Source organism: Musca autumnalis, unplaced genomic scaffold, assembly GCF_047663935.1.
Source record: "Musca autumnalis isolate F117 unplaced genomic scaffold, ASM4766393v1 scaffold_5, whole genome shotgun sequence".
Classification (NCBI taxonomy): domain Eukaryota; kingdom Metazoa; phylum Arthropoda; class Insecta; order Diptera; family Muscidae; genus Musca; species Musca autumnalis.
Genome location: NW_027412088.1, coordinates 171263799 through 171282529, shown reverse-complemented (window position 1 = coordinate 171282529; position 18731 = coordinate 171263799). Strand labels below are relative to the sequence as shown.

At 37.7% G+C, this 18731-nt stretch overlaps 4 protein-coding genes across 4 annotated transcripts; 3 read left to right on the top strand and 1 right to left on the bottom strand.

Moving 5' to 3' along the window:
* The first annotated feature begins 2897 nt into the window (after positions 1-2897).
* Alas (5-aminolevulinate synthase) lies at positions 2898-5325 on the top strand. Its single transcript, XM_073992108.1, has 2 exons — positions 2898-4641; positions 4781-5325. The coding sequence occupies exons 1-2, from the start codon at positions 3342-3344 to the stop codon at positions 5128-5130; spliced, it is 1650 nt and encodes a 549-aa protein (XP_073848209.1). The 5' UTR covers positions 2898-3341; the 3' UTR covers positions 5131-5325.
* Positions 5326-9015: 3690 nt separating this feature from the next.
* Positions 9016-12735, top strand: Arl6 (ADP ribosylation factor-like 6). Its single transcript, XM_073992125.1, has 4 exons — positions 9016-9313; positions 9384-9512; positions 12367-12495; positions 12557-12735. Exons 1-4 carry the CDS (start codon positions 9133-9135, stop codon positions 12703-12705), a joined length of 588 nt encoding a protein of 195 aa, XP_073848226.1. The 5' UTR covers positions 9016-9132; the 3' UTR covers positions 12706-12735.
* Positions 12736-13304: 569 nt separating this feature from the next.
* On the top strand, positions 13305-16899 carry Mtpbeta (mitochondrial trifunctional protein beta subunit). Its single transcript, XM_073992119.1, has 6 exons — positions 13305-13593; positions 13977-14127; positions 14185-14359; positions 15557-15932; positions 15990-16120; positions 16182-16899. Exons 1-6 carry the CDS (start codon positions 13533-13535, stop codon positions 16683-16685), a joined length of 1398 nt encoding a protein of 465 aa, XP_073848220.1. The 5' UTR covers positions 13305-13532; the 3' UTR covers positions 16686-16899.
* On the bottom strand, positions 16822-18318 carry LOC141406510 (uncharacterized). Its single transcript, XM_073992120.1, has 2 exons — positions 17618-18318; positions 16822-17554 (listed from the first exon to the last, which is right to left on the bottom strand). The coding sequence occupies exons 1-2, from the start codon at positions 18221-18223 to the stop codon at positions 16901-16903; spliced, it is 1260 nt and encodes a 419-aa protein (XP_073848221.1). The 5' UTR covers positions 18224-18318; the 3' UTR covers positions 16822-16900.
* Positions 18319-18731: the final 413 nt, after the last annotated feature.

Here is an 18731-nt window from a genome sequence, read left to right as displayed (position 1 = left end):
TTTCGACTGAAAGTTGGATTACTTCCTGAGTTCAAAATTTCCACATCTAATTGGGCAAAGGATGTGGCTCCGATCTGTTGATGGTTCCTTGCATAGCATACACTTGGGAGGGTTTTTACAATTAGCAACCTTGTGCCCCGCTTCTCCACAACAAAATGCAGCAATCTGAGTTGTCATTCGGGTTTTTACATCTAACTGTAGTATGACCAAAGTCCAGACATTTATAACACCTCATTGGTGCCAATTTCTCACGTATTCGACAAGCTGTCCATCCAATACGTAGTATTCTTTTCTTTAAAAGAATATTCGCTCGCTTACGGAAACTGTAGCAGTTTGTGTGCCTCTATATGCTTTCCGTAGGGATTTTACTGCAGATGGTTGCAATGTTTTAAAATCGTCCGAAACGTCACTAATAGCATGGAGAATGTCATTTCTAGTAGACACCCCATCTATATCTTTAATTTCCAGTTGGGCTTCCTTGGATAAGGCACGGACTTCAGCGGGCCTAAGACATCTTTAATGGTGAGCTGGTTTATTTAGTTCTAACAATAGTTCACCCTTCTCTGTTTTGGTGTTGCTGGTTTATTTAGTTCTAACAATAGTTCACCCTTTTCTGTCTTCCGAATTGCCTTCACATTTTTAATGGTGAGCTGGTTTATTTAGTTCTAACAATAGTTTACCCTTCTCTGTTTTGGTGTTGCTGGTTTATTTAGTTCTAACAATAGTTCACCCTTTTCTGTCTTCCGAATTGCCTTCACATTTTTACCTAGCGCAGCCAGCTTTGCTTCACGTTTTACTTGCATCAGGTTTATTGGGTTTCCTTTTCCTTCTAGACCTTGGTTGAACTTTATTCCATACTGCCGCATTGTGTACGGTATCGGATCTTCCCATGTTTTCATTGATCGTCTCTTCTATTGTCTTTACAGTTTCTTGCTCGTTACTTTTTGGTACGACTGCTTCTTTCTTTTTTGTTATGTTCTCCTTCGGGTTTGGGGGTTTAGGTCCTCTTTTCAACGCAGGTGTTGTTGGGGTTCCTGGTTGTTTGGGCTTAATCAATGCTTCGGTTTGGGTCTGCTTATTGTCTACTTGACCCATCTGACGTATCTCAACTTCCTTATTCAGATCATCGGCTACTTTCAAGTATATCACCTGTATCTCTCTCATCATGGATTGGATATCCTTGTGGATATTATTTTTTGACTTAACAAATTCATCCAACTGGGCTATTTTCCTTCCGAGCCTCCTTAGATTTTCACTTCCAAGACTTTTGTTTCTAGGTGCTTCTTCGCCTGAATTACTAGCCGGTGTCGTCATCACAATCACCGCACTTCTTCCTAATGGGGAATCTACGCCTCCCGTATTTTCGACTCGTAGACCCGAGCATCTTCCCAATGGGGTTTCTTCAACTTCTTTATTTGTTCTCCTTGTTTCTTGATTTTCTTCGTTCATGTTAGTTTTCGTGGTCCCAACTCAAAGCCGCTATCGCCGCTCGTAAAATGTGCAGTCACGTATTGATCCCATGGGTCCCTATTTCTAGGTCCATGCGAGGGTTGACGGGAGACCCTTATGAGATCTCCCGTTCAGAGCCAGATCCGCGTTAATCGGGAATGTGCACCCGAACCTACACTGCCAACTTAATGGGACGAGCATTGAACGTACTTTGAGACTTGCCAGGTTTTAACGGGACGGAGGCAGCTGTGGCATTAGCCTGAAAGCCATTTCTGTAAGGTTTCACCCCGACATACTCAGGTTCCAGAATACCACAGCCGTCAGCCCAGGGTTCGTCAATTCAAATTGGAGTACAGTAATGCCATAATCAAGATCGTGCTGGCTTGATCTTGATGCTTTTCGGCAGGGATTTATTTTCTCCTTTGTATAGGTTTTGACTGGGGAAACCACGGAGTCGTCACCTCCTTTCCAAACCTCTCTTGAGGTGTGCCCCTGTGGTGGAATACTTAATTATGGGCGGTATTCGTTCGTTCCATTTTGGTACGCTCTCCACACCTGCCAAAACTAGGGTCCGCGGGGTCGTTACTCCCGTTATCCTCTTCAGAGAATACCCTTGCGGGTTGTCATCGATCCTTGCACCATAGGAAATTAGACGGCTGTACCATTACGGTTACAACAACAACCGTAGATGAGCCAAAACTACTCTGGTTTTTGTCGTGGTAGCTGACTTTCGTCAGCTGCGATAGATACGGTATGTACTCCGTGGACCACATTTTCATGATAGTTTTTTATTGCATCTGCGATTGCATGCATAGTATGAACACTATCCAAACCTGCTTGATAGGGTTGCTGATATATGGGTTCTTTCTTATATCGTTGGACCTCTCCGCATAGTTTAGCATAAACCGACCGATTGCGTTATATGTGGTGAACAAAATTTCTTTGTGTGCACCTTATAGATTTTTTTCCGCCAGGTAGTGTATTCAATTTGTTCCGGAATTCTGTTGCCATCGACCTGGACATTCGATTCTGTGATAATCTCCACAGTCCTTGAAATCTTCTATAGACAACAAAAGACATCTTGAGGTCTTCTTTAGGTAACAGAATGCCTCGTGAGATCTTCGCATGCAACAGAAGACTTCTTGAGGCCTTCTTTAGCCAACAGATGGTGTCTTGAGATCATATACAACATAAGGCCTATTGATGTCTGTCATTATGCTGAAGGCCTTTTGAGGTTTTCTTAAGGCAATATAAAACATCTTGAGGTCTTCTATTAAAATCTTCCTTAGACACAGAAGTAATTTTGAGGTCTTCTTTCGGCAACAGAAGACCTGTTGAAGTCTCTATAATTTCGCATTTTTCTATATGCAATAACACGTACGACACCTTACGTCAGCCACTAATTCACACAAAAACACAAGTGTCCACTTAACCTCTTGTCAATAATAGTCGCCATAATCCCTCTCCAATGAAACAACTAAACGTCAAATCGAACACTTGTGTGTGGAAGTGGTGGTACTCGTCTCCGTCGTTTTATTATCATGTGTTAAGAAGAAAAAAAAAGTGTTTTTGTAAACGTTTCATCAGTTACTTTCGGACATTCGGTTGGATAGCAAGCAGTTGTTTCTTATTGGAAGCGCTCAACTCCCACAGCCAAAAGAAACTATCTGAAAGCGAAAATTTACAAAACATCAACACATACAGAGTAGTCAGCCGTCGTCTCGTTTGAGTGCCCACCAATTTGGTTTGTTGGTCTCATTACGCAATTTCACATATCATTTGTGGCAGTCAGTCAGACTATTATTATTCTACAATCAAAAAATTGGAAAGTTGTTTTGATTAAGGCGAAGATAAAGTAAAAAAGGAGAAGAGAAAAAACAACATTTGGAATCATGCCTTGCCCTTTTCTAACAAGACTTAGTACAAATTTTGTACGAAGTTATTCGGAAAATTTAATGCAGGCCTATAGCCGTTATTGCCCTGTTTTGCTTAACAATGGCCAGGCTATTTTGCCAGCAGCTAATGAGGACACTGGTGTGACCAATGTGAAGGTCAATGCTGTTAGGAGTTATGTGACTTCTAGTACATCTGTTAAACCCAAGAAGGAAGAGGAACCCAAAAAGGAGGCCATCTATGAGAGTAATAATGACAATGTCGCCGCTGGACAGGAGTTGTCTGGAAAACCAGCCGTTGCTGCTGCTGCTCCTCCAAAGAAATCGGATAGCTTTGCCTATGACAACTTTTTCCAAGAGCAAATCATGAAAAAGAAACAGGACCATTCTTATCGTGTATTTAAGAAAGTTAATCGCTTGGCTGGTTCAGGCCTATTTCCCCATGCCTTGGAGTATTCGACGCGCGAAGAACGCCCCATAACTGTGTGGTGTTCCAATGACTATTTGGGCATGTCTGCCCATGCTAAGGTGAAAAAAGCTGTGGCCGAGGCCTTGGAACGCCATGGTTCAGGTGCCGGTGGTACCCGTAATATATCAGGTAATTCCATGTACCATGAACTGTTGGAGGCACGCTTGGCAAACCTACATGACAAGGAGGCAGCCCTGTTGTTTACATCCTGCTACGTGGCAAATGACTCGACGCTCTTTACTCTGGCTAAACTCTTACCCGGCTGTCACATATTCTCCGATGCTGGTAATCATGCCTCCATGATACAGGGTATACGCAACAGTGGTGTACCCAAACATATCTTTAGGCACAATGATGTGGATCACCTGGAGAGTATGCTGTGTAAATTTGACAAGAAAATGCCGAAAATTGTGGCCTTCGAGACGGTACATTCCATGACGGGAGATATTTGCCCCCTGGAAGAGTTGTGTGATGTGGCCCATGAATATGGTGCCATTACTTTTGTGGATGAGGTGCATGCGGTGGGCCTTTACGGGGAACATGGTGCTGGTATTGGTGAACGGGATGGTGTTATGCATAAAATGGACATAATTTCGGGTACATTGGGCAAGGCATTTGGCAATATTGGAGGTTATATTGCAAGCACCCACAACTTGGTGGACATGATACGTTCCTATGCGGCTGGTTTTATTTTTACCACCTCCTTGCCGCCCACCGTCTGTAGTGGTGCCCTTCAATCGGTTGACATTTTGGCATCTGAAGAAGGTCAACAATTGAGAGCTTTGCATCGCAGCAACGTCAACTATTTACGTAACTTATTACGGTCCGAAGGTAATTAGATGTTTGCATGTAACAAACGACGACTCAGTGGTGGCGGGGTGTCACTCGCCATCTATCATGCAATGTTTTTATTATTTTTTTATGTTTTTCCGATAACATATTTCCTTTGTTTTGTCCTTTTATTTTCAAGGTTTTCCCGTTGAGCCAACGCCCAGCCACATTATACCCATACGCATTGGTGATCCTTTGAAGAGTTCCAAAATATCCGACCTGCTTATGTTTGAATTTGGCCATTATATACAGGCCATCAACTATCCAACCGTGGCTCGTGGTGAGGAAAAATTGCGTTTGGCCCCCACACCATTCCACAATGTTGATATGATGAATCAACTGGTGAATGATATGAAAAAAGTGTGGAAAATGTTAGACATGCCATTGAAAGCAACTGCTGCTGCCCATGATACCAACAACAACAACGTCACTACCCCGCACGCTACAAACTTCATGAATGCCAAGAACAATATTAACGTTCTTAATTAGAAAAACACAGCCAAGTTACACAAAAAATAAAATAAAAATTATATACATATACCTACCTATCTACTATTCGTTGCTTATGCACACAAATGTATGTGCATATATCCAGAGGTTAAAATGGGAATAACAAATACATTCATACTAAAATAATATATACAAAAACATACAATGGAATAAAGTTCATTCATATGCATAAAATGTTTTTTATTTATTTATTCTCTTCGTTATTTGTATTTTTTCGATAGTCATCCTCACAAGCCAGTTTTTTTTTGTCAAGTGGCAGATCGGTCGTCATAAATAAAAAAACTGATGATTTTTAAATACTCTGTACTTCTAACGAATAAAAAACACAAAACAAAATGAGGAAACTTGATAATGACTTGGCATCAGAACACACTCCTCTTCAGGTGTTTATCTTGGGAGGGGGTTTCAAATTCAATCTCAGGTAATAACTGTCGTTATTGATACGGCTATCGTAGTCGTTACTGCCAGCTGCTGCATGACTTTGCTGGAATTGTAATTGTAGACTTTGTATTTGTTGGTAAGCATGTGTGTTTAGCAAATATACGTTCGACGACGACGACAAAACTTTCAAAAAATCAATTCCATACATTTTTGTTTAGATAAAAAAACCTGGTAGGTATTGTGGAGTGGGTCAATTGAACACGTTGGCATTGTTGTTTCGTGTGATATTTACAATTTGTTTGCTCATTTTTTTTTTTTTTTTGCTTCTGCATTGAAGCTTTTACTTTCAATAGACGACGGACAGACCTTGGTTTGTTTAGGCGAAACTATATTTTGTGCTAAATTACAATAACAATGCTGTGCTATGAGAGCACGCGTGCACTTGAAGAGATCCCATAATACACCATCAATCTTTAACCCCGCACTTTATGATAAATGTAAATAATTTAAATATAATCTATTTTTGTGGTTAATAAATTTCAAAGGAAAATTAGAACTTTTATCGCAATTACTTAATTCCGTTTTGGTTGATTAGTTAAGCACAGTGGGGGGATTCACTAGGTATAACTAATTGATATATAATACTACCCGAATCGTTAAGATTCAGAACCAAAAAAATAAGAATCAGAAGGATTTGGCGAATGCTAAATACCTAAAAAGGAAAAAGCATTTTGGTAACAAAATATGTTTAGGTGTCATAAGGTTGAATAAGGTTTTCTATAAAAAAATTTTATTCAGCAAGGCTGAATAAGGTTTTCTATAAGAAAACTTTTATTCAGCCAGGCTGAATAAGGTTTTCTATAAGAAAACTTCTATTCAGCCAGGCTGAATAAGGTTTTCTATATGAAAACTTCTATTCAGCCAGGCTGAATAAGGTTTTCTATATGAAAACTTCTATTCAGCCAGGCTGAATAAGGTTTTCTATATGAAAACTTCTATTCAGCCAGGCTGAATAAGGTTTTCTATATGAAAACTTCTATTCAGCCAGGCTGAATAAGGTTTTCTATATGAAAACTTCTATTCAGCCAGGCTGAATAAGGTTTTCTATAAGAAAACTTCTATTCAGCCAGGCTGAATAAGGTTTTCTATAAGAAAACTTCTATTCAGCCAGGCTGAATAAGGTTTTCTATAAGAAAACTTCTATTCAGCCAGGCTGAATAAGGTTTTCTATAAGAAAACTTCTATTCAGCCAGGCTGAATAAGGTTTTCTATAAGAAAACTTTTATACAGCCAGGCTGAATAAGGTTTTCTATAAGAAAACTTTTATTCAGCCAGGCTGAACAAGGTTTTCTATAAGAAAACTTTTATTCAGCCAGGCTGAATAAGGTTTTCTATAAGAAAACTGCTATTCAGCCAGGCTGAATAAGGTTTTCTATAAGAAAACTGCTATTCAGCCAGGCTGAATACGGTTTTCTATAAGAAAACTGCTATTCAGCCAGGCTGAATAAGGTTTTCTATAAGAAAACTTTTATTCAGCCAGGCTGAATAAGGTTTTCTATAAGAAAATTGCTATTCAGCCAGGCTGAATAAGGTTTTCTATAAGAAAACTGCTATTCAGCCAGGCTGAATAAGGTTTTCTATAAGAAAACTGCTATTCAGCCAGGCTGAATAAGGTTTTCTATAAGAAAACTGCTATTCAGCCAGGCTGAATAAGGTTTTCTATAAGAAAACTGCTATTCAGCCAGGCTGAATAAGGTTTTCTATAAGAAAACTGCTATTCAGCCAGGCTGAATAAGGTTTTCTATAAGAAAACTGCTATTCAGCCAGGCTGAATAAGGTTTTCTATAAGAAAACTTTTATTCAGCCTGGCTGAATAAGGTTTTCTTATAGAAAACGCCTATTCAGCCTGGCTGAATAAAAGTTTTCTTATAGAAAACGCCTATTCAGCCTGGCTGAATAAAAGTTTTCTTATAGAAAACGCCTATTCAGCCTGGCTGAATAAAAGTTTTCTTATAGAAAACGCCTATTCAGCCTGGCTGAATAAAAGTTTTCTTATAGAAAACGCCTATTCAGCCTGGCTGAATAAAAGTTTTCTTATAGAAAACGCCTATTCAGCCAGGCTGAATAAAAGTTTTCTTTTTTCAGCCAGGCTGAATAAGGTTTTCTATGAGAAAACTTTTATTCAGCCAGGCTGAATAAGGTTTTCTATAAGAAAACTTTTATTCAGCCAGGCTGAATAAGGTTTTCTATAAGAAAACTTTTATTCAGCCAGGCTGAATAGGCGTTTTCTATAAGAAAACTTTTATTCAGCCAGGCTGAATAGGCGTTTTCTATAAGAAAACTTTTATTCAGCCAGGCTGAATAGGCGTTTTCTATAAGAAAACTTCTATTCAGCCAGGCTGAATAAGGTTTTCTAAAAAAAACTTTTATTCAGCCAGGCTGAATAAGGTTTTCTATAAGAAAACTGCTATTCAGCCAGGCTGAATAAGGTTTTCTATAAGAAAACTTTTATTCAGCCAGGCTGAATAAGGTTTTCTATAAGAAAACTTTTATTCAGCCAGGCTGAATAAGGTTTTCTATAAGAAAACTTTTATTCAGCCAGGCTGAATAAGGTTTTCTATAAGAAAACTTTTATTCAGCCAGGCTGAATAAGGTTTTCTATAAGAAAACTTTTATTCAGCCAGGCTGAATAAGGTTTTCTATAAGAAAACTTTTATTCAGCCAGGCTGAATAAGGTTTTCTATAAGAAAACTTTTATTCAGCCAGGCTGAATAAGGTTTTCTATAAGAAAACTTTTATTCAGCCAGGCTGAATAAGGTTTTCTATAAGAAAACTTATTCAGCCAGGCTGAATAAGGTTTTCTATAAGAAAACTTTTATTCAGCCAGGCTGAATAAGGTTTTCTATAACAACAGAAGATCTCTTGTAGCCTTCTTTAGAATACCACTTGAGGCCAAAGAATACCACTTGATGCCTTCTTTAGGCCAAAGAACACCACTTAAAGTCTCCTTTAGGCAACAGAAGACCAATAGAGATATTTTTTTGTAGGCAACAGAATGGCTCTTAAAGATTTCTCTAGTCAACAAAATGCCACCTGAGGCCTTCTATATGCAACTGAAGATCTTTTGAATTATTCTATAGGCAATAGTAGACCTATTGATCTCTCGAGGTCTTCTATAGGCAACAAACGTCTATAGGCAACATAAGTCCTCTTTTGGCATTATTTAGGCAACAAAATACCTCTTGAGATCCTTTATGGCAGACTGAAGGCCTCTTGAGGCCTCAAGTCGTATGATTGGAATCATCAAGGGTGTTTTCGTGTTTTCAGCTCTTAATTAAAATTTGTTGAAATTTTGTGGAGAAGTGGATCCATCTCCGAACTTGATCTAAGTTTGAATAAAAGCTATTAATTGTTGGTATTCTACAAATAAAGTCAATTTTTTTGTCCTTGCTAACCAGTGTATCACGTTACCATGACAACTCCTGGCACAAGGAATTTTTCGAAGGAAACAATCGAAAACATCAAAAATAAATATTGTTGCAGAATAGATACTAGAAGTTCAATAGTTAAGGCCACAAACAAAATATTAAAGAAACAACAATGGGAATGTTTAATAATTTTTTAAGTTTAATAAAAGTCAATAAGGAAAAGATGACAGTATTGGTTGTGGGTCTTAACAACAGTGGAAAATCGAGTATAATACAACAATTTAAGAGGCGCAATGATGCAAATTCGTATATTTCAATACCAACAGTGGGATTTACACATGAAGAGTTTTATAGTAAAAAAAAACAAATATTTAAAAAAAATAACCTCCTCAAACAAAATTAACATCTTTCTTTTGTCTCAAGGTCAAGGGGTGCAATTTTCAGTCATAGATATGTCTGGAGCATGGAAATATAGAAATCTGTGGCAACATCAGTTTAAAAATTGTCAAGGTTTAATTTATGTCATTGATGCCAGCGATAAAATGCGTATGGGTAAGTAGGAATTTTCAAATTCATTGAGAAATTCATTAAAAAATTTCCTTTGACCTTAAAACAATGTCTAAAATTCAATACAATTCATTTGAATTTCAATTCAACTAAACTTTATGTGTCTGTGACGTTTATTGTGGCGATTTACGTCATGCAATGGGTAAAATACACATTTGGATATTTGCATTTTGTCGGCCAGAAAAGTCAAAACATGTCGTCTTGCACACACCAAGTGGATTTTCCATGTCTGTAGGCAACTTGTTTTTGGAACTTTTTGATACGAACAACAAAGATTTACACGTGAATTGAAGTTGAGGTGATACACAAGCAAATATCTGTGAATGAAGAATAATGAAATCAAGGCACAAACGGCGTTACAAGACCACATAACAAAATAGAATTTCCACATGCGTATGTCGCATAGTAGATAGTAGGGAGCAGAGGGGTAATAATGACAAGCTTTTCAATCGGATGTGTTATAATGAATGCGTTCAAAATAAAGGCAATTAAACATCAAGCAAACGTAAAATCCAATAACTTAAGGGTTTTCTATAAGAAAACTTCTATTCAGCCAGGCTGAATAGGGTTTCCTAAAAGAAAACTTCTATTCAGCCAGGCTGAATAGGGTTTCCTAAAAGAAAACTTCTATTCAGCCAGGCTGAATAGGGTTTCCTAAAAGAAAACTTCTATTCAGCCAGGCTGAATAGGGTTTCCTAAAAGAAAACTTCTATTCAGCCAGGCTGAATAGGGTTTCCTAAAAGAAAACTTCTATTCAGCCAGGCTGAATAGGATTTCCTAAAAGAAAACTTCTATTCAGCCAGGCTGAATAGGGTTTTCTATAAGAAAACTTCTATTCAGCCTGGCTGAATAGGGTTTTCTATAGGAAAACTTCTATTCAGCCTGGCTGAATAGGGTTTTCTATAGGAAAACTTCTATTCAGCCTGGCTGAATAGGGTTTTCTATAGGAAAACTTCTATTCAGCCTGGCTGAATAGGGTTTTCTATAGGAAAACTTCTATTCAGCCTGGCTGAATAGGGTTTTCTATAGGAAAACTTCTATTCAGCCTGGCTGAATAGGGTTTTCTATAGGAAAACTTCTATTCAGCCTGGCTGAATAGGGTTTTCTATAGGAAAACTTCTATTCAGCCTGGCTGAATAGGGTTTTCTATAGGAAAACTTCTATTCAGCCTGGCTGAATAGGGTTTTCTATAGGAAAACTTCTATTCAGCCTGGCTGAATAGGGTTTTCTATAGGAAAACTTCTATTCAGCCTGGCTGAATAGGGTTTTCTATTGGAAAACTTCTATTCAGTCTGGCTGAATAGGGTTTTCTATAGGAAAACTTCTATTCAGCCTGGCTGAATAGGGTTTTCTATAGGAAAACTTCTATTCAGCCTGGCTGAATAGGGTTTTCTATTGGAAAACTTCTATTCAGCCTGGCTGAATAGGGTTTTCTATAGGAAAACTTCTATTCAGCCTGGCTGAATAGGGTTTTCTATAGGAAAACTTCTATTCAGCCTGGCTGAATAGGGTTTTCTATAGGAAAACTTCTATTCAGCCTGGCTGAATAGGGTTTTCTATAGGAAAACTTCTATTCAGCCTGGCTGAATAGGGTTTTCTATAGGAAAACTTCTATTCAGCCTGGCTGAATAGGGTTTTCTATAGGAAAACTTCTATTCAGCCTGGCTGAATAGGGTTTTCTATTGGAAAACTTCTATTCAGTCTGGCTGAATAGGGTTTTCTATAGGAAAACTTCTATTCAGCCTGGCTGAATAGGGTTTTCTATAGGAAAACTTCTATTCAGCCTGGCTGAATAGGGTTTTCTATAGGAAAACTTTTATTCAGCCAGGCTGAATAGGGTACTCTATAAGAAAACTTCTATTCAGCCTGGCTGAATAGGGTTTTCTATAAGAAAACTCTTCTATTCAGACTGGCTGAATAGGGTTTTCTATAAGAAAACTCTTCTATTCAGCCTGGCTGAATAGGGTTTTCTAAAAGAAAACATCTATGCAGCCAAGCTGAAAATTTCTATTCAAGCCCTCCTGTTCAACGGAGGATTTACAGCCTTTAAAGAGGTATTTGAGCAATTTTGGGAGGTTTCAGTATCTACAGTGGCGATTTTTTGCAAGATCGTCATCGAACCATATGACATAGATTGATCCCACGGCAGCGGGTTCTTTCGTACCGGATTGACCCGGAACACCACAGTGTTTCGGCCAGCGGCTGCCAACCCAGCATTACACCTATGCTTCTTCGTAGGTTTCTATGCTGCTACAATAACAACAACATAGATTGATGGACTTAATTCGACTGCTTTGCAGTAAGGGTGTTGATCAATGGCGGACTTACGACGTTTTAAAAAGGACCTTGGAACTTAGGTGTTTTTGTAGCTGCCGAGTGACACAGCCAAATCGACTTTGAACTTTTGGGAGCATTCAAATAAGTCACAAGTTTTTTAGAGGGCGATCTAAACTAAAAAAGTCTAAATATTAATAAGCTTACAGGTATGTCATCAACGATAGAACCTGATGTCAGGAGCATGCCACCATACATATCTATCTAGAGGATCTGCAGGAATTTTTGATTATGCCACGTTGTAGTGCTTAAACTGTTTTGAGGTTTGATCTGGCTGTAGGTGAACTCACTAAACTAAAACTTTTACCCAAAAGAATAATATATGTATGTTCTGTTCCAGAACTGCAAGGATCTACAAATTTTTACTATTTTTTGGATAACAAAGGAGAAAATGTTATCGTAGTAAACAATTGTAGCTTCTTGCAGGTTCTGGAACGTAGCAATAGATATTGTCCAAACCCTACTAGCTATTATCACCTTTTTTCTACATTTCCTTTATTTTCAGTTGTTGTCAAGGATGAATTGGACATACTATTGCAACATCCTGATTTGGTCAATCGTCCCATACCCATATTATTCTATGGCAACAAAAGTGATTGTGAAAATTCTCTATCGAGTGTCAATATAGCGTCGGGTTCGTTAATTTCTTCAATGAAAATTAACCAAAATAAGTTTTTTTTAACATCTTTTTGCAGCTCTTGAACTTACCTCAATTTCTGACAAACCCTGGCACATTTGCTGTTGTAGTGCTAAAACTGGTGATGGCTTGGAGGAGGGTGTCCAGTGGCTAATACAACAAGTTCGCAATCTTACACATAAAAAGGATAAACACAAGAAAAAATAAATTTATTGAATTGAAATTTGACAAATAACTGTAATTATGCAAACGACTTTTACTTTTCTCAACGTCACGTTCCCCACTAACTATGTATATAGTTGACAGTGAGACAGCTCAAAGACATAAGCTCTGTTCCTTTACGTTCAAGAATCTTCAAGTTTTACCACTTTTTACTCGAAAAGCGTTCCTTTACTTCAGACACCATATAATTTATATGGGAGCAGTTTACAACTTTTACTACTTTTGCCGGTTTTACCATTTTCAAAAGTAAAGGAACAGACCAATAAATACAACAAGATAAGACATTTTTTTGCTATCATTCTTCAGTGAATGGCTTTTGGATTTAACATAATGTTATATCACGATATGGTGATATAACATTTTTTTCTTTTATACATTTTTACGTATTTAACCGAATTTACCGATCCAATTGACATAGAATTATTCTTGAATAGATCCTTGAATTCATAAATTTCGTTTCTGATACCATTACATGAAATGTTCCTCCTTGGTTGCGATTTTGAATTAACTGCAATCTGTTAAGGGTAATGTTTCTATACAAAGTTTCGTAAACATTTTTTTGTTGCATGCATTTTGTCCAGTCTTAGTTGTATTTATGTCTTTGGACAGCTGTTTTGTGCTTTATCACACGTTACGTCGCTGAATAATTGTATTTAAGTTATCTCTCATTTTTGCAAATTATTTTTGACGTTTTAGCCAGACAGTTGATTTTTTTTTGCATTGATCTTTGTACTTTTCATTATTAGTTTGTTTACTCTGAGTTCCACATCTATTTTGTATAGTATTTATTATAAGTCATAAGATCTATAAACATGTTGGCAAATTTAAAATCAATTGCAGTGCAAAATGCTGCCAAAAAGTTGTGGGGAATTAGTAAGTATTCGAAGTGAAATAATAAAGGAATTAAAATATAAAATTATTATGCATAATAAATGGGGAATTGTGTCAAAAAATGCAGTAATCAGCGAAAGGTTTGCCGACGCAATCTCTCACACATACAGATGTATTTAACTGTAAAACATTTTTGATTTAGATCACTGATTGTTTGCTGCTTCAGAGGAGGCAATCAATGGTCAAAGTCCAATTATGACAAGAGACAGATAATTTGGTTTGTTATGTATGATATTTTGATGAAATACAACCATAAAAGGAATGATAAGGGAAATTAATTTAAAAGTTAATAAAATTCTATTTTACATTGCAATTATACCGGCATTTTTATTCTAATTAAAAACAAATATTAAACATTCTCTCAGGTGCTGTCCGTTCTATGTCCACACCATCATCCACGAATACAAATGGCCGCAAAAATATTGTTCTTGTCGATGGTGTACGCAGTCCTTTCTTGTTGTCGGGTACCAATTATTCCAAGTTGATGCCCCACGAATTGGCTCGCCATTCTCTTTTGTAAGTTATGATGTTAATGTTATCGTGAGTGTATGTAATAAAGGTTTTTTGTTTTAGGAGCCTACTGCGTAAAACCCAAGTAGACAAAGAACTTATCGATTATATTATCTACGGTACAGTAATCCAAGAGGTTAAAACATCCAATATTGCCCGTGAGGCTGCTTTGGCTGCAGGCTTTAGTGATAAAACTCCCGCCCACACTGTCACCATGGCTTGTATTAGTTCTAATGCTGTAAGTTTTTACTATAAGAAGAGGCAGGTTTAAACGATGTGCCACATAGACAACCTAATAGTACGGTTACACAAGAGTTTTTAGCCGGGTTAACCCACTTGGAGTCGATTTATTAGACGTTTGTGCTATGGAATTGACATTTGAAATCCAAACTAACTGGGTTAATCCGGTTAAGTGTAAGCGGGGTGTTATTCAAGCCTGGCTTTATAGAAGATTTCTTATAGAAAACCTTATTCAGCCGGGCTGAAATACAAGTTTTCTTATAAAAATCCTTATTTTATATAGAAAATCTTATTTCACCTGGCTGAATTAAAGTTTTCTTATAGAAAATCTTATTTCACCTGGCTGAATAAAAGTTTTCTTAAAGAATACCTTACTCAGCCTGGCTGAATAGAAGTTTTCTTATAGAAAACCTTATTCAGCCTGCTGAACAGAAATTTTCTTATAGAAAACCTTATTCAGCCTGGCTGAATAGAAGTTTTCTTATAGAAAACCTTATTCAGCCTGGCTGAATAGAAGTTTTCTTATAGAAAACCTTATTCAGCCTGGCTGAATAGAAGTTTTCTTATAGAAAACCTTATTCAGCCTGGCTGAATAGAAGTTTTCTTATAGAAAACCTTATTCAGCCTGGCTGAATAGAAGTTTTCTTATAGAAAACCTTATTCAGCCTGGCTGAATAGAAGTTTTCTTATAGAAAACCTTATTCAGCCTGGCTGAATAGAAGTTTTCTTATAGAAAACCTTATTCAGCCTGGCTGAATAGAAGTTTTCTTATAGAAAACCTTATTCAGCCTGGCTGAATAGAAGTTTTCTTATAGAAAACCTTATTCAGCCTGGCTGAATAGCAGTTTTCTTATAGAAAACCTTATTCAGCCTGGCTGAATAGAAGTTTTCTTATAGAAAACCTTATTCAGCCTGGCTGAATAGAAGTTTTCTTATAGAAAACCTTATTCAGTCTAGCTGAATAGAAGTAAGTTTTCTTATAGAAAACAACCTTATTCAGTCGGTTTCTTATAGAAAACCGTATTCAGCTGGGCTGAGTACAAGTTTTCTTATAGAAAACCCTATTCATCCGGGCTGAATAGATGTCTTCTTCATAATTGCAAGTTCACTTGGCCATATTTTCATGTGACACATTGTGTAAAACCCTTTTTTTCATTTAACATTTTTACCTAACAAACCCTTCTAAAATTTGCAGGCCATTACCACTGGCATGGGTCTAATTGCCACCGGTACATACGACACCATTGTTGCTGGTGGTGTTGAATTTATGTCTGATGTTCCCATTAGATTTTCACGTAATATGCGTTCCCTTATGATGAGGGCTAGCAAGGCGAAAACGTTGGGACAACGTCTGTCCATATTGTCGACATTTAGACCCAATTTCTTGGTACCCGAATTACCAGCTGTTGCTGAATTTTCTTCTGGTGAAACCATGGGTCACTCTGCTGATCGTCTGGCTGCCGCCTTTAATGTTTCACGCAAAGAACAAGATGAATATGCCTTGAGATCACATACCATGGCTAAGCAGGCCGAGGAAAAGGGTTACTTTACAGATTTGGTGCCCTTCAAAGGTAAATAAAATAAGATTCTTATTCAAAACAAATGAAATATCCTTGAAATTATTGTAGTATCTGGTGTTGATGGCTTGATTTCCAAGGACAATGGTATACGTGTTTCAACCCTGGAACAGTTAGGTAAACTTAAACCCGCCTTTATTAAGCCTCATGGCACAATTACCGCTGCTAATGCCTCATTTCTGGTAAGTGGACCATTGCAAAAGGGATCGACTTTAGCTAACACATTAAACTTTGTTGTTATAGACCGATGGTGCCTCAGCTTGTCTCATCATGACCGAAGAGAAAGCCAAACAATTGGGCCTAAAACCCAAAGCCTATTTACGTGATTTCACTTTTGTCTCCCAAGATCCCGTTGATCAATTGCTTTTGGGTCCTGCCTATGGTATTCCCAAATTGTTGAAGAAGGCCGGTCTCACACTCAAGGACATTGATACCTGGGAAGTCCATGAAGCCTTTGCCGGTCAAATTGTAGCCAACATGAAGGCCATGGATTCTGATTGGTGGTGCAAGACCTATTTGGGTCTTAGTGAGAAATATGGTGCCCCCGACATGAGCAAATTCAACAACTGGGGTGGCTCCTTGTCAATTGGTCATCCATTTGCTGCCACCGGTGTCCGCCTGTGCATGCACACCGCCAATCGTTTGGTACGTGAGGATGGCAAATTGGGTGTTGTCGCTGCGTGCGCCGCCGGCGGTCAAGGTGTTGCTATGCTACTCGAAAGATATCCCGGAGCCACCGCCAACTAAACGTAACTCTCTAAACTCCTCCTTAAGTGTAATACTGTTATCTATTAAGTCCCAAAAACAAATAGTTAATTTAAAATGAGTTTGTAAAAATATTTAAACTGCATTTTTTCACTCATCGAATTCATACGCCGAAATATTTCCATTATGTATTTTTATTTTTGAAAAAAAAAACTTAACAATTAAAATATAAATTCTGGTTCAAAACCAAACTATATTTATTGGATTTTTCTAATCTGGGGTGGTACATAGTGTTCATCCAAGACACGTGGCTTCTTCTTTTTGCCGAACCATCTCTTGGGATAGAAGACACGTTTGTTGTAGATTTGCAAATCCAATTTGTCTTCCTCTTCGAAGAACCACAGCAACTGCTTTTTGGTTTCGATTTCGTTTCGCATCTTTTCAATGTTTTCTTTTCTCTCCATATCTGCAATTTCCTTCTCCAAGGCCAGTTTCTTTTCTTCCCGTAACTTTTGCCAGGTGGGGAATAATTGTTTTTGACGCTCAGCCAAGGTTTTGGCTTCCTTTGTAACAGATTCCTCAAGCAGGCCATCTATTAATTCTTCAAAATTCTTACTTCCCTTCTTTTGGGTGGCAACAGTTTCTAATTTGCCAGCCAATTCATTTTGTTCACAGCGACTGAGGATAGCTTTACTGAGTTCCAAAATATCTGGGCAAATGTTGGATGTCATTGATAACAATGATTTCTCCAAATCGCCAAAACGTTTGCTCAAAACATAACCCAAGAGCTTGGCATTTTCTTGAGTCTCTCCAGAAAGAGCTTTGGGAGCTATTTTCAACAGGGACTTGGCAATATCATTCTTGACATCATATTCCAAAGGATTTCTTATGAAATGGACACGAACTTTTTGCTAAAATACAACAATGACATTAATACATTTCACTCAACAAAAAAAGAAACACCAAAAACCTACCTCCTGAACTTTTCCAACCGGGGCCTTGGCTTGTTCCTCGCCGGCTTGCTGCTCTTCCACCAACTGTTTCTTCAACTCAGCCAACGACGATTTTACACAAAATTGTTGAATGAAAACACTATCCAATTCATCGAGTAAAACCAATTTCAAAACCAACGGCAATGCCAAAGCATATTCCTTTTCACTGTGCAGGGCAGATGTTACAGCAAAGCCCGTAAAGTTGTCCAAGAAAATACCATATTTAGGACGATCGATTAAAATTGGTACCAACTCTTGAACACTGACATTATCTAACAGCTGGCGCACAACACCAAAATTTGTCGACTCCAAACAGGTGTTGGCCAAGCGGCTTGAACGAATGTGTGTCAATAAATCAACAATGGTTGAACTTCTATCCTCATGTTGGCCCAAATTGTTTACGTACAAATCGAGGTTAAGAGCATTGAGGTTTTTGCTAATCACCGACAGCTGCAATTGATTGCCATTTACGCCGGCTGGAGGTTCCAAACGTGTGTTGAGCACCTCTCTGATTTCGTTGGATATAAGTCTCTTTGATAAATTCAAGTAGAGTGGGGTGCAAACCCGTAATCTTTGACTTGCCAACATCCTTTCAAGTTAAAGTTCGTCGTCTAATCCTACTGCCCCCACAATTCTGACATAATCATGTGTTAGCAAAACAATACTATAGAGACACAGGGTGATTCATAAGAGAACGAGTATTTATTAAGGGGACCTTAGACAATGTGATTCTCTTCGCAGCAGTGTATGTTTATTTTTTCAAATGAAAAATATAATTTTTTATATGGAAATTAAATAAAAATGATGTTTGAATCTTACATGCGAGATTTGTGTCATTAGGAGGAAACCGAAAAGGAGTAAAAAATACAAAATAAATTAAAAACAAAATAAAATAGAAGATAAATTGAATTGAAAAAATTTAAAATTTTCAAATTAAAAAACGGTAGAAGTATAAAAATCTTATGGTAACTGCTGGGATCGAAACGTAAATGGTGTTTGCATATAACCGAATTTAGTAAACCAACTGGCTTTCAAATGTCAATTGCGATGCATATACGTCTAAACAAATCCTCAAGAAGAAGGTTAACCCGGCGAA

What these genes read in the sequence shown, in the direction of transcription:
- Mtpbeta (XM_073992119.1), top strand. Translation starts at nt 13,533, where the DNA reads ATGTTGGCAAATTTAAAATCAATTGCAGTGCAAAATGCTGCCAAAAAG. An exon ending in AGATTTGGTGCCCTTCAAAG is followed by an intron (nt 15,933 to 15,989) that starts GTAAATAAAATA and finishes AAATTATTGTAG; the next exon opens with TATCTGGTGTTGATGGCTTG. An exon ending in CTGCTAATGCCTCATTTCTG is followed by an intron (nt 16,121 to 16,181) that starts GTAAGTGGACCA and finishes TTGTTGTTATAG; the next exon opens with ACCGATGGTGCCTCAGCTTG.
- Arl6 (XM_073992125.1), top strand. Translation starts at nt 9,133, where the DNA reads ATGGGAATGTTTAATAATTTTTTAAGTTTAATAAAAGTCAATAAGGAA. An exon ending in CAGCGATAAAATGCGTATGG is followed by an intron (nt 9,513 to 12,366) that starts GTAAGTAGGAAT and finishes CTTTATTTTCAG; the next exon opens with TTGTTGTCAAGGATGAATTG. An exon ending in GAGTGTCAATATAGCGTCGG is followed by an intron (nt 12,496 to 12,556) that starts GTTCGTTAATTT and finishes ATCTTTTTGCAG; the next exon opens with CTCTTGAACTTACCTCAATT.
- LOC141406510 (XM_073992120.1), bottom strand. Translation starts at nt 18,223, where the DNA reads ATGTTGGCAAGTCAAAGATTACGGGTTTGCACCCCACTCTACTTGAAT. An exon ending in CGGTTGGAAAAGTTCAGGAG is followed by an intron (nt 17,555 to 17,617) that starts GTAGGTTTTTGG and finishes GTTGTATTTTAG; the next exon opens with CAAAAAGTTCGTGTCCATTT.
- Alas (XM_073992108.1), top strand. Translation starts at nt 3,342, where the DNA reads ATGCCTTGCCCTTTTCTAACAAGACTTAGTACAAATTTTGTACGAAGT. An exon ending in TAACTTATTACGGTCCGAAG is followed by an intron (nt 4,642 to 4,780) that starts GTAATTAGATGT and finishes TTTATTTTCAAG; the next exon opens with GTTTTCCCGTTGAGCCAACG.